This window comes from Gopherus evgoodei, chromosome 1, assembly GCF_007399415.2.
Source record: "Gopherus evgoodei ecotype Sinaloan lineage chromosome 1, rGopEvg1_v1.p, whole genome shotgun sequence".
NCBI classification, from domain to species: domain Eukaryota; kingdom Metazoa; phylum Chordata; order Testudines; family Testudinidae; genus Gopherus; species Gopherus evgoodei.
The window spans coordinates 337,146,034-337,160,953 of NC_044322.1; the positions used below are offsets into that span (position 1 = coordinate 337,146,034).

The window sequence follows — 14,920 nt, forward strand, 5'->3', positions numbered from 1 at the left end:
GAGAGCAAACCGGGAAAGGAAACCAGCTTCGCCGCGGTTTGCTCTCTCGGTCCCGGAACCCCGAGCAAGCAGGTCTCCTTCCCTGCGGTTTGCTGGCTGGCTCCGGGACCGAGAGAGCAAACCGCGGCGTTCCCGGTTTGCTCTCTCGGTCCCGGAACCCCGAGCAAGCAGGTCTCCTTCCCTGCGGTTTGCTGGCTGGCTCCGGGACCGAGAGAGCAAACCGCGGCGTTCCCGGTTTGCTCTCTCGGTCCCGGAACCCCGAGCAAGCAGGTCTCCTTCCCTGCGGTTTGCTGGCTGGCTCCGGGACCGAGAGAGCAAACCGCGGGGAAGCTGGTTTCCTTTCCCGGTTTGCTCTCTCGTCCCGGAACCCCCCTTGAAGCCGCCCAACAGCGCTGCAGTGTGGCCACATCTAACACCACTTGCAGCGCTGGTTGCTGTAAGTGTGGCCACTCTGCAGCGCTGGCCCTATACAGCTGTACTAATACAGCTGTAACAACCAGCGCTGCAAAATTTTAGATGTAGACATGGCCTAAGTATAGCTCAGAATTAAAATCACAAGCCATTGGAGGAATAGTATCTCATCCAGACATCTTTACAAAGACAATATTGATGATACCTAGAATGGCATATCCAGTCAGACTTTTTAAAAAAAGCAAAGCTCAAAACATAATTTAATGAAACCAGGAACTTAATATTGTAGTCCCCATTTGTTATCGTTAAGAGCTGCCAAGCATTTCATTAATTTTAGTCTTAACCACCTGCAATCAATTATCATAAAAATTTTCAACATGCTGCATTGCATAGATGTTTATTTCTAAAAAGGCCAATATTGCATTTGTGCAGAATCATCTTCTTCTTTCCTTCTTGGTCAGCTAAAGGAAACAACATGAAATGGAAAAAAACAAAATTTGGAGACATATCACAGATAGGGACAAAGTGACTAATAAGGAAAAAATGCCCACAGGAGTAAAGATTAAATGCCATGACACTGTGTTGGGTAAGGGAAGGAAGAGATAGCAAAGAAAGTAATTCTGATTCCTGATCCTCAGACAACATGTTGCATGTCATATCTGAAAAGAATAATATGGTACACATTTTTTAAAAAAAAGAGTTCTTTTTCTCAAAATCCTGTCTGTTTTTACGGCCATGAATGTATGTGATAGTATAAAATCACTAACAAATGAAAAATATTTTGAATACAAATTTAAATTACACATATTGTTGTTGATACTTTTAGACAGATAGAACATCCTACTAAGTTATACCCTGTTCTGTTTATAGTACAATGTGGAAAAAGAAAATGATAAATGAAAGTTACTAATGTCAAGGACTGTTTGAACAAATGATTTTTTATTTCAGTTTACGGAAAAATATGTAAGATATTGATAATGGTAACTAAGAATCACTTGTATTCACAGTTTGCATTTTATGATATGCCGGACACTTTTAATATATATGTGTAATATATTAAATGAATGGCTTTTACTCATTCTTTTTGTTACACAAGATTTTTTTTTAAAATGAATTCTGGGATAATTCTAAAAAATGCAAGTCTTACCACATAACAGAGAAAAAGGGATGTTTAAATGCAATTTGTCTTGATCCCAGTATCAGTGACTCCAGTAAAGAAAGATACTAAATCCATTCAAAAAAGTGATGTTGGTCAACATTCTCCTCCTAACAACGATCAGTGTGAATTCCTGGATCCAGTGAAGTCAGTGGGAGAGTTTTCCAAATGATTTCTATAAGTACAGGATTTCACTCCATGTGTCCTTTAAAAAAAAATAATCTATACCTATGTCTATAGAACAGCTGCCTTTAATACCATTGACTACAAGCCCTAAGTAACATGTCTGAGGAAAGCAGAAGTTGACAGAGAGGTTGCAACAAGTTGGAGTGGGATTTCCTGCCATCTCTTTATCTAACAAGAGATCTGTGGAGATGGAGCCCCAGTTTCTCCTGTTTGTTCAAGCCATGCCAATCAGGACTCTGGGAGAAGGGCCAACTTTCATTGCACTGTTGTTAAACTTGTGGAGTGGAGTCTCCACATAGACAACACCCACTTTTATATTTCTGCCTCTTCTGACTTTCCCAGGGTATTTGCAACAGGTTACACAGTGTCTAGAAAGACAGGACATGGATTAAGGACAGGCAATTGAAATTCCATTCAAACAAGACAGATTATGCCTTAAGCCTAAAAGACTGGGGGAAGCAATAAAATGAGACAGTGAGAATTGGTTCTAATGTTGGGAGCGAGGGGAGGGAGGAGAAGGAATGTTCTGTAGTATCTTAAATTGCTCTTAATGCTCAATTGTTGTTACGTGCATCTCATTATTTACTTGCCCTTTTTAATGTTGACTTTGCCATGATTATCCATGCCTTTATCACTGTCATAGGACTCTGAACTTTAGGGCACAAATGTGGGGACCTGCATGAGAACCCATAAGCTGAATTACCAGCTTAGATCTGGTTTTGCTGCCACCACCCATATTTGAGTCATTTGGGAAACACTGTCTTCCTCCCACCCCCAAAATGTTTCCCTCCCAAGTATTATAACCCTTCCCTCAGTAGCCTTGAGAGATCCTTCATCAATTCCCTGGTGAACACCGATCCAAACCCTTGGATCTTAAAACAAGGAGGAATTACTCATCCCCCCCTCTTTTCCTTTCTCCCACCAATTCTTGGTGAGTCCCGATCCAACCCCCTTGGATCTTAACTAAGGAAAAAATCAATCAGGTTCTTAAAAATAAGACTTTTAATTAAAGAAAGAAAGGTGAAAGAAAACCCTCTGAGAGATTAGCATACAAGCTATTCTCACAGACAACAGATTCAAAACACAGAGGATGTTCTCCTGGGCAAAACCTTAGATACACAAAAGAAATCCCAATTTGATGATACCTCTAATTGCACAAGACAAGTTACAAAAGAAAATAAACAAACTCATTTATAACTTTTCTGATACTCACTACTCTGATAAGAGGCTGATTCCTTGATCTTTTCCACTCCAGTCAAAACTGAAATTAAAACTGAGACAAAGGGAACTTCCCTCCTTCCTTTTGAAACATCCTGTCCCCCCATTGGTTTCTCTGGTCAGGTGTCAGCTAGGCTAGGTGACCTTCTTAACCCTTTACAGGTAAAAGAGACATTAACTCTTAACTATCTGTTTATGACAGTCACCTTGACACCAGACCACTGCAATGCATTTTACATAGGACTACACTTCGTCCATTCTCAAATTAGTTAATAAGCAAGCTACTTCAATGGTCTAATTCCGGGATACCTAAAAGATTGCCTAAAACTCCAAGGTAAGGATCATGATCAACAATTCTACTCTTCAGGCACAATGGAACTCATACGTGTCTGAGCTAGCCCATTCTGAGGACCAGCCCTGAGGCTGTGGAATGAACTTCCACAGAAACTATGAACCATCATGAACCTTACCACCTTCTACTCCAAGTGGAAGGTGACACTTATTCAGCATTGACTTCGTGAATACAAACAGATACAAGCACATTTAAATAACAAAACAAAACCCTACCAAAACAAAACATAACTTTCTTATGTAGTTAGTTATTTCTTTTATCAATAAGGACGTTTACTCCCTAAAATGAAAAAAGTAATAAAATTCTTATGGATATTTAGGACTATCACTTAGCAAGAACGTAAACAGATTATTAGTGAATTATAATGAAAAGAGAAACAAGAAAAGTTTGCAGGGATCACTTACCCGCCTTTAATATAGTCAAGGAATGAAACTTCTGTTTCAACTAGGAAGGAAAGCAATGTTACCTGAAAGCAAGTAAAACAGAATCAGGCAAGAATGGTCATTCCTTAAATCAAATACAAGTAGAAAATTAATGTACAATATTTTCAAGGCTTTTATTTATGATATCATTTCCTACAATATTAGGGAAGAAAGAAGATAAGCAATTCATAAATCCCTTTTGAAAGGCATGGGACAAGCCTGGAAATCTAAGAAGAGTTTTAAACGACTTTGTATTATTCTAGACTAAGCGAAGGATGCAGGGAGGTGAAAGAAAATTTCGAAGAAATATTACTGCATGTGGGGTAGAAAACAAGTGTGGTGGGAGTCACTGCATGCTACAGAGTAATGTTAGATGCTAAGACTAGTTGATCCTTTATATGACCACTTCAACTTCATTTGAAGAGCTACATTAAATTATCTATATATGTTGCATGTCACCTCTAGTACTTCAGTGAATGACAATGGCCTAATCTCAAGCAAAAGAGATATAGCATTCAGCTCCATTAGATATTGCATTACATCTATAGAAGCAGAAAGTTCAGTTCAGCTCTGTTTCATTTTATCTATAACGTAACATGAAACTTCCTCACGACATCTGACCCTTGGTGATCTGTGAAGATGAAGGTGGGGAAATTATCACTATAAAGTCCTATCAGTCTTTTGAAAGAGTGATTTTTTTTAAAGGCAATGTGCATATTTCAATTTATACTCCCATTGAACATGATCATTTTTACAGCCCTCTTGTCAATAATTAACTCATGTTGCACCATTACCTGTCAATTTAAGTACTATTATGAGTGATCAATTGTTTGTGCTCAAAAGGTTTGTGACCAGACTACTTACTTCTTCCCTTGTACAAAGTAATTACAAATTTCCCACTTATTTTTCATGATACTAATAAGCATCACTATTTTAGGTGTTGTTTAAAGCTGTTCCTGTTCTCATAAGCACTTGTGTTTAAAATGTGATTTTACCTCCCATATTAAAAATGGCCACCAAGTGTTGGTGTACACTAGGTAAGATGGGTACTGTTTTCCCATAGCCTTTACAAATGGCTGTGAGGCAGCCTGTAGTGAATAAATTCACCTCTTCTTAGTGCTTCTGGGGATTTGGGAGAAGGAAAACTTGGAGAGGGAAGGAAGCAAACTGTGGAGAGGCTACAGATTGAGTGCAAAACGGAAAATGTGAGTTGGAAGAGGATTGTGATAGAAACAGAAGGAGAGTGTGTGGAGGGCAGGGGGCTGAAGGGGCAAGGGAGCAATACAGAGGCAGATGATTAGGAGGGGATTGGCAGAGAGAAAAGTCAGAGGGAGGGAGTCAGACAAGGAAGAAAATTACTACTGTTATTTTAATGGCGACCAAAAGCACGCTAGGTCTCTCCCTGAACAGGGAAAATACAAAACCCGTCTCATAAAATTACATTTTAAATTCAAACAGAGAGTAACAAGACAGCCTCATCTGATACACAATCATGTTTGCATGCAGAAACATACACTGGTGCAGTTTTCAAATATGATTGCATGCACGCACACATGCACATGTCAGAATACCTAACATGCACAAAAGAAGACCATGTTCTGAAAGTCAGGATGATAACATACACATATAAAATAACTGTACTTTTTCTTTTAGAGACTGTTCTCTAACAAAACTTCATTATCAGATTCTGAATATTTCTGTTTTTAGCATAGATTTAATGAAAGAGTATTACTCACCTTGTGCAGTAACTGAGGTTCTTTGAGATGTGCGTCCCTGTGAGGGCTTCACTTTAGGTGTTGAGCACTCCACACTTGTCAGAGATTTTTGGTAGCAGTGCCTGGTCTTGCGCTGCCTCCGGTGGATAATTGGCAATGTGCAACACCCCTCCCCTCCCCCATTCCTTCTCTATTGCAGAGCATAGAGTGAAACTCCAAAGTGGAGGGGAGAAGGGAGGGTAGTGGAGCACTCACAGGGACACACATCTCAAAGAATCTCAGTTACTGCACAAGGTGAATAACCCTCTCTTCTTCAAATAATGTCCCTGTGGGTGCTCCACTTTAGGGGACTTCAGAGCAGTGCCCTCCAAGGGAAAGGAGAGGTTTCGTAATTGAAGTCGTGGCAGAGGATAATACAATGAATAATGCATCAGATGTTGCATGCTGTGTAAATGTATGGGTAGAGGCCCAGATTGCAGTTTTACATATGGGAACGTTGTTCAGAAAAGCTATCGAAGTCAACATTGACCTGGTGGAATGTGCACAAATCCCCTTTGGGGGTTGCAGGTTCTGTTGCTGGTAACACAGTCTGATGCATTCTGAAATCCACTTGGAGAGCCTCTGTTTGGAAATGGTGTCTTCTTTTGATCATTCCGTGATTAAAACAAATAATTTTGAGGATCTGCAGAATTACCTTGTTCTATCTATATTAAAAGCCAGGGCCCTGCGAACATCCAGAGTGTGGCATGTGGATTCTCATCTATCCTTATGTGGCTTAGGATAGAATGCTGGTAAGCAGATGTGCTGGTTGAGATGGAACGAAGAGGCGACTTTTAGGTAAAAACTTGGGATGTGGTCTGAGAGTGATTTTATCTTCGGAAAAATACTCTGTAGGGTGGGTCAGTCATGAGGTCTCCTAGTTCCCTCATCTGTCTTGCAGATGTAATGGTGACTAGAAAGGCCACCTTCATTGACAGGTGGAGAAGTGAGCAAGTGGCTAATGGTTCGAATAGGTGTCTGGTGATGCCCTGGAGAACTAAGTTGAGGTCCCAAGGTGGAGTGGGAGTGAGGATTTTGGGGTTAATGTTGAGACCTTTCAGAAAAGGTTTGGTGGTATTGTGACAGATTTTTGTTATTAATTTGCCTGAGGCATTAGGTGATTAGGGTGAGGCTGCAAGATTGTTAGAGGAGGAGATGAAAGAGCACCCCAAGGATTTAAGTTTTAAAGATTTATTAATAAAATAACAGTGGTGAGTGTTGGGGGCTTTTTACATTACTTAGAGGAAGGAAAAAAGCATTAGTGTCCATGCCCTAACACGCTTTTATACTATACATGCACAACCCACGGCTGGCCAAGCCTGGGTGTAACATAAGAAGACGGGTAAGGCTGGACGGAAGTTCTGTTTTGTACACAGGGCGTTTAGGGTTTGCTGTTGATTTTTTACTTGTTTTTACTTTTGGGAGGGCTTTAAGCTTTGGAGGGGTTTTTTTGGGGATGGGGAGGGGGGTTGTTTAGGGACCTTTGTTTTTTGTGCTTTTTGTACCAGTTTAAACCAGCTGTGTGTGTTTTGTGGGGGGTTTTTTTAGCGTTTTTATAAAAACACACCAGCTTTAGGGACAACACAAAATTGCTGGTTCTTTTTTTTTGCTGGCCTTTATTGTTTTATGAGTTTTGCAATTTTTTGCAGTTTTGCCCAGCTGACCCTCACCTTTTTTTTTACGGTTGGCTGGGGTTGGGTAAGATGCACAAGTGGCTGCAGGTTTTTTGGCTGCATTGAGTTTGTTTGAGCGCCATGACTGGAGTCCATGTCTTATCTTTGGACTGAGCTGAGAGCTGAAGTGTTGAGTTAACCCGATTTTTTTTTTGGCCTTTTGCAACCTGCAAAGGAATTTTTTACTTTACACTTACACCTTTAATCCTTTTTGAAATGCCTTGCAATGCTTGCAACAGCATTAGCAACAGACAATGCTGATTTGCCTCCCAGGGGACTCCCTGAGGGAGGAGGCCATTGGGTTATGACAATAGTGTGCACAAAAATTGACGTGCCATCAGTCTTATGGTGGAAAGTTGCTATGGCTGAGAGACGTACTCTGATTGAGCTAATAGAGAGCTCTTATCCTAAATTCAACCAGGTAATCCAGAATCAAAGGTAAGGGTGCAGATACTGATCTTGTCTGCATCATGTGACACCAAGAATCAAAACGTCTCCATTTGTTTAAATGTGTGTGGTGGGTAGTTGGTCTGTGACTATATAATAAAATGTTCTGTACTTCTTTGGAGCATGTCATTTCAGGTCCCTGGAGCCATGGAGCAACCATGCTTTGCGGCGGAGTGTCTCCAAGTTCAGGAGCAGGATTCGTCCTGATTCTTGGGACAAGAGACGAGGTAAGAGTGGAAAGGGTGAGAGGACTGCACACTGACATTCTGAGAATGCAGGGGAACCATGTTTGATGAGGCCATTTGGGGGGGGGTATCAGTATTACTGTAGTTTTGTCCTCTGTGAAGCATGTGTGTTATTAGGGGAATGTAGGGGAAGGCATATAGGAGGGGAGTGTCCCAACTGATTAGAAAGGTGTCCCCAAGGAGTGACGGTCCATTCCGTCCCTGGAGCAAAACAGTGGGCATTTGGTATTGTGCTCTGTTGTGAAGAGGTCTATTGTGGGGAATCTCCACTTCTTGAATTTGTTGCGGAGAAACACTTGTGGTCCTGAGAAAAGTTCCTGCTGAGTGCATCTGCCGTAGTGTTTTGATATCTGGGTAGGGAGGTTGTTACAATGTGGACGTTGTGCAGAATGCACCAGTGCCAGTCACATGGCCTCTGCACACAGGGAGTGAGAGCGTGCAACCTCTTGTCCGTTTATGTAGAATATGCATGCTAAGTTGTCTGTGAGAATTTGTACGGTCTTGTTTTTCTGATTATGGGTAGGAAGTTTGCACATACATTGTGAATGGCTCTTAGTTCTAGTAGATTTATGTGAATTCGGGCTTCTGTTGGGGACCAATGGCCCTGAGCAGAGCATGAGTTCAGATGTTCTCCCCAACCTATGAGGGATGCATCCATTGTAATAGTCAATGTAGGAGGGTGGCGGGGGGGTGAGGAGGGCTGGGTGAAAGGCATTCCTAGGCACACATTATGTGGTTGTGTCCACCAGGATAGCAAGTCTTTTATTTTGCTTTGCACCATAAGGCATTTGTTTATACTGTGCCTTCATGGGGAATAAGTTGTTCAGAGCCAAACCTGTACAGTTTGCATCTGTAATCCCGCGTGTTGCAGGAACATATTTCCTGTTGGACCTTTTCTAGGTTGGAACGATTGTTGCAGGGGCCTGCCAGATGTGTTTGACAAGTTCCATGATTGCATCATTCATGGGTAAAGTGATTTTAGATGATACTGATGTTTGCAGGATGTCAACAAGCTTATGTCATGTCTCCTGCACTTCCCACAGTGAAATGTCAAGGGAATCTGCAACTCTCTTATAGAGATCCTAGAAACGTATAAAGTCATTTCCCACATTGGGAGGAGGGCGCATGATGGTGTCGTCCGGGAATGATGAAAGAAAATGGGTTGTTGCTTTGACTTCCTGGCCAGAGATTTCTTCCTGTTCTCCCATCATCTGTTCAGGGTGCTCATATGGTCCTGGTACTGCTGTGTGCCCTCCCATTGTATGCTAGGAGGTTTGAGGTGGTGAGGGGGATGCGCCATCCAGGGGGCCCAATACTGCCACTGTGGAGTGAAGGGAATAGGTACCATCCATGGCTGCCCATACCACTGCTGTTCTTTGGCCCTTGTATAGTACTCTTGAGCGGTGGGGCTGGTTTGATCATTTTGCAGGTGGGGGAAGAGTGATGTGAGGGATGTCTCTTCCTCGTCCTCATCATTGCTCAAAAATGGGTGAGCAGAAATCGGTGTAGTGGTGGGACGGCTCAGTACCGAGAGTGCTGTTGTCATCTTGGTGCTGAGAATGGGAGAGTCAGGTGTTGAGGACACCTTGAGGTCTCTGGGAAGTAAGAATTGTTGTGGTGTTGACAGCCTTGGTGCCATTGATGTGGTAAGAGTAGTTACTGGCTGCTGTGGAGCTGTTGTCTCTATGGGTGCAATTGTCAATTGCGCAGTGCTGATAGGAGGTGGCAGCATAGACCGCAGTTGTTTTCATGTGCCCAGTGCCGAGTGTCGAGACAGCTCTGCTGGTGCCAAGGCATGGGGTTTGTGTTTCCCCTGGGTGCCTGCATTGGAGCTAGCTCCCTTGGAGTCTTTAGCTCTTGCAGTATCCACGGTACCAGAGGCTCCCGCTATCTCGGCTGTGGAGCCTGTCGGTACCAACAAGGTCTCTCGGTTTGGGGGACGTTATTTCTTGGTCAGTTCCTGAGCCGGTGAGGATAGTATACGCTTCTTAGCCACCTTTTTATCTTGGTCGTCTGTCACATGAGTCACAGACAAAGAAGAGTTTGTCAGAAGCTGCAGTCGGTGAAATGTGTCTCGGGGGCATGTGTGTTTCTGGTTCAGATGCTGGCCGGAGAGACTTCTCCACAAACAGCAGTTTAAGCTGCAAGTCTCTGACTTTCCTGGTCTGAGCTCTCAGTTTATGACAATGAGGGCACTTTTGAGGCACATGTCCGACAATGGGATTGATAGCCTACAGGTGAGGCAGTGTTTAAAGCCTGGAGAACCGGTCATGCCCCTGGAGGGGAGAACCAGGAGTAACGGTTCAACAAAAACCTATTTCTATTCAGGAAACAAAGAATTTTTTTTTTAAATAACGGGGATAAGGAAACGAAAAGAGTTAACTATTTATAACAAAACTAGAACTAACTGGGGTATGCTATGCTAACTAAGCTCTGAGGAGCTGCTGAATGCTCCAACTCATAGCCAAGGGCGGTAGAGAAGGAACTGAGGGGGAGTTAGTCACACAGCACCAGTTAACAACTTGAGGCAGCACTAGACGTGGACTGTGCATGTGTGACCCACCCAGGCGCTGCTACCACAAATCTCTGATTACAAGCGCAGGGGCGCTCAACACCTAAAGTGGAGCACTCACAGGGACATCGTGCCAACATACTGATGCAGTATTCTACTACTTTGTTCTAACATATTAAAATCTACCACTGGCAATATATTAACGTGAAAGAAAATCACTCACTCCTTCAATAAGTTCTTACCATCAAATTACCATACAAATACATTTTCTTCTATTCTGGATCTTTTTCCACAAGTCTGTGGAAAAGACAATGGCACTTGCCCCATTTTTTAACAGAAAAATATATACAGGAATAATCACTTTCCACCTCAAGGCTGCAATCCTGCATATGGAAGTCCCACTGACTTCAGTCAGACTGCTCACATGAGTAAAATTAAGCATATATGTTTTTGCAGAACCAGCCCACATCTGTATTTAGTCTGACTTTCTGAAACACAAATTCTTGTTGATTTAGATTTATTCTTGTCTTATATTAAATTATGCTTTGATTCTCCTGGATGCCAGAATATTAAAATCAGCATTGCAGTTATTACAGTGGATCAAACTAACATAACTGAGAATAAAAAGGCTCTTGCATTTTTACCAAATACTTCACATTATTACTGGTTGTTAGTACCTCCATGATTAAAAAATATTAGCACTCTTGCAAATTACAGTCACAGCATTTCTTCAATCTAATTCTGCCAAAAATTAAGAGACTAAAGATTAAATACTTTCATAAACACTAAGGACACAATCTATCATCCCTTATTTGTTCATGTCTCTGTACACTATCTGAATAACTAAGAAAAACATGTTTATGCATTCTAAAAGTCAACATGTATTCCAGATAAAAATCAACACTGCCTCCAGCAATTCTAAACTCACAAGGAACCCAAAATTACATTTTGGATAAACCTTTCACAAGACACTCATTTAATCAGAGAAAAGAGGGGAATGTAGAAAAACTGAGTTATAGTAAATACTTTACTCTTGCATTCTTCAAAGTCTCTCTCTAACACAGTCAAATTAGTTTGAAGACACTTTATTTCAAGAAGTCAGACAGAAAAGGAAAGCATCAGTTAATATAAAAAGTATCTACTTACTGTTCCAGAATTAATATATTTTTTCTTTTTTCCTTTTTTCTTTGGATTGATTACCTAGAAAGGCAGATAAAACTATTACAGATGCATCATTCGTTATGCACTTGACATAGTGAAAATACTTAAGCTCCTCTTCAGGTACGAAGTAGTATTCTTTAGGTGTATGACACATTAATAATTACACTTATGAACTGATATTCAGGAAGTCTTATCAGATACTTCACAATGACTCACAACAAGTCACTTGCAATTAGTAAGAGAAGACTACACTGTTGCTGTTGAATAGAGCCAGAAGAGTTTGCGTAGTGTATCAAGATTTTTGACAAAAAATAGAAAAAAAAACTTGCATTGTTTTGTGAATTTTTAACTTCCATTTCTTGCCCAACTCTAGTACCCAGCATAGTAACACAATTTTAGTTTACCTTTTACATAAAAGGGACTTGCAAAGTCCAGATTTCCCACTCGTAGAAGCAATTTGCTTCTGCAAAAAGATGCAATTGTAATTCATGCTCCTTCAATGAATTGTACATGCAAATCTTAGTATTTTCAAGTTTACTTAATTATGAATGCCGAAGGACAGACATGACGCTACTAAAACTTGGTGCCCACAGTGATTTGTACTCTCAGAAAATGTGGGCATGAACTGTTTGCCTAAACAGATAAGTTAGCCTTTAGACCAGCTGAAAATTTACAGGGTTACTCCCTCGTTGCTACGGTAAGAACATGAAGACATCCTAGAAGCATTTTTTAAGAATATATTTTTCAGACTTGAGCATCATGATTTACACTTTTGCAAAATCTTCTGAAATTTCACAATGTGAATTTTCATAACAGAAAAAGAAATCTATTGATTGAAACTTGAGAACTTCAGATATATTAGAAAATGCTCTGTAACAAAGTAATACATGCAGTAATAGCCTTACTTCCAGAGTTCTTCTGATCTCACTCTGTCAGCTCACTCAGAAGAACTACTGCTCATTTTTTAGATGAATCTAATGTTCAAGTAAGTGACAGCTTAATAGTAGTGGTAGAACCAGTCACAGTAAAAATGGGGAAGTATGTATACTATTCTACACACTTCTAAAAATGACAGTCAATTGAAGGACTATTAATGAGTCAAACTGTTGTCTTTATGGATGTGAGCAAATGCCCAAGGGACTTGAAGCTACCTTCAAAGAATGGGTAAACTGGTTTGGTTAAAATAAGAATTAACACAAAATTATCATCCATGCATTAAAATAAACCAAGCAAATTTGTTTGCTTGAATAAAAATGTCAGGATTTGGCATAGTCTTTCCCTTGGTTTTATATAACAGAACCACCAAACTAGATCACAATGCAGTCACAATATTTGTATAATGTGGCATAAAGCATAGGCATATGCTGCAGTTATAGTTTGACATGTAGAAAACCAGAAGCAAATACCACTGGTTTTTTTTTCTGTGGGGGCTCCAGGACTGGAGCCTCCACGGAGTCAGTGCCTATGCCTAGGGAGCCACAGAGGAGCAGCATTCATGAAGGAAAGCAAGCAGCAATGCCAGCCATTCTGTGCATCCAGGTCAGCTGCCCCACATTGGCACAGGATGGGAGTGCAGGGCTTAGGGGAGAAGAGGGCACAGGAGGGCTTAGGGGAGAAGGGGAGTACAGGGGTTAGGGGGTGCAGAAGGTGGTTGAGAAGAAAGGGGCACAATGCAAGGATTAGAGAAGGGGCACAAGAATGGTATGGGGAGAAGGGTTTATTCATTATTATTGTTATCGTGTATTTTACAAATATTTTCAGACATATGTCTTAAATTAGATGCCTGAAATCACACATTATTTTATCATTGACTGTTGTCTCTCAGCTTCCCTGCACTGTGTCCATCAACCCCCTCTGTCTGCCTGGGGTGTCTCCTTCCCAAATATTTGATTCTGAAACCTTTACGCTGCAATGAGGCCTGACTCATGCACTTAATCCCACTGAACTCATGAAGGATGCAGGATCTGTTCCCAGCTCCTGCTGTAGCTCAACAGCTCAGAGATTGGAACAGCACTATATATATATCTGTATTGATTTGTCTGTAAACATTTTAACGTTTTGCTGCTGCCAGGAAGAATAAAGAACGATTTTATGTTCTACTATACAGTTTTTCTATCCTGAAGTAAAACCACCTATGCCAGACTCCAGTTGGCTATATATAGCACATGTTGTAAGAGATAAAGCATGTTTTCTTGCCAATTCTGAGACAGGCACTGCAGATGTATAATGTTGTTAAAGCCCAAATGTATGGGCTTGTACAGGAGGAATTTGCCTACAAATCATTTCCTAATAAAAATAATTTCTTCAGAATAAGCAGTGGAATCAACTTTTGTAATACTGACTAGCCTAATCAAATCAGCATTTTTCTAAAGACTGTTTATTAGCAGACAATGTATGTCCAAGTCCAAAATGTATACTCCTTATGCTGTAGTTTTTGCACTTTATATATTTTTATTATTGCTTTTTATTTTTTTAGCTAGCACAGAAGTTGTTAAGTGGTTGTTAAATTCTATACTTATATAGTATATATACACACACACTATGGTATACTGGAGAAGCAAACACTGTGTGTTCTGTATTCTTTTTGATTAGCTACTGTGAGTATGTTTTTAAGACAATCTCTTGCAACTCCAGTTCAACAGCTATGGATAGTGAAAATTCCTGTAGTAGATGATGCAGTGTCCATCCTTTACTGGAATGTGTGAAAGACTGTATTTATGTTTTAGATTACTTACCTCCTACTTTTTAAAAAAATTACAAACAAAAAAACAAAAACAGGTCAAACAAGTCTTTATCTTGTTTGTTTGAAAATATTAACTCTGCAATAACAGACCAACAAGAAGGAAAGCAAATCTATAAATGATCCTTTCTCACAGCATTCTATTAAACTAGCTGGACAGAGCAGATAACAGACAAACTCAAGGAAGCAGAATCTTTTACGATGTACAGAAAGATCTGTTGTTCTATATAGTGTTTTGAAGTTGAATTTTCCCCCCACTATCATGTGATGTGACACTACGACAAATGTCTTGTAATTTAGCAGTTCTCTGGTTTTTTGCCTTCAGAACTTGATGCCCTGAAAGCAGTGGCTGCTGGCTGGACACCAAGCTTTGAAGGCGGTGCTGCCACCAGCAGCAGCATAAAGAAAGGTGGCAAAAATACATCATATACCATTCCACCCTTACTTCTCAGCCGCTGCTGGCAGTGGCAATGCCTTCAGAGCTCAGAGCCCAGTTAACAGCTGCCACTCTACGGCCACCCAGCCAGTGCTTAATTTTTGTTGGGGCTGAGCTCTGGAACCGCTTTCAATAAAAATTAAGCACTGGGGAAAGGCAGCGGGGTTCTGGGGTGGTGGGGAGCCCATGGAGGGTGCCACACCAACA

At 40.9% G+C, this 14,920-nt stretch overlaps 1 protein-coding gene across 6 annotated transcripts in view; it reads right to left on the reverse strand.

Moving 5' to 3' along the window:
* Nucleotides 1-14,920, reverse strand: part of CPNE8 (copine 8) — a 253,547-nt gene that overhangs the window by 108,956 nt on the left and 129,671 nt on the right. For 5 of the 6 annotated variants that reach the window (XM_030567773.1, XM_030566943.1, XM_030566068.1 and 2 more), the window contains exons 12-13: nucleotides 11,523-11,576; nucleotides 3,728-3,789 (exon numbers count right to left, since the gene is read on the reverse strand). In XM_030567773.1, coding sequence (XP_030423633.1) covers nucleotides 3,728-3,789; nucleotides 11,523-11,576 — 116 coding nt within the window. Of the gene's footprint in view, nucleotides 1-1,420; nucleotides 2,122-3,727; nucleotides 3,790-11,522; nucleotides 11,577-14,920 lie in introns of those variants that run through there. The other variant, XM_030570258.1, reaches the window with a different exon arrangement.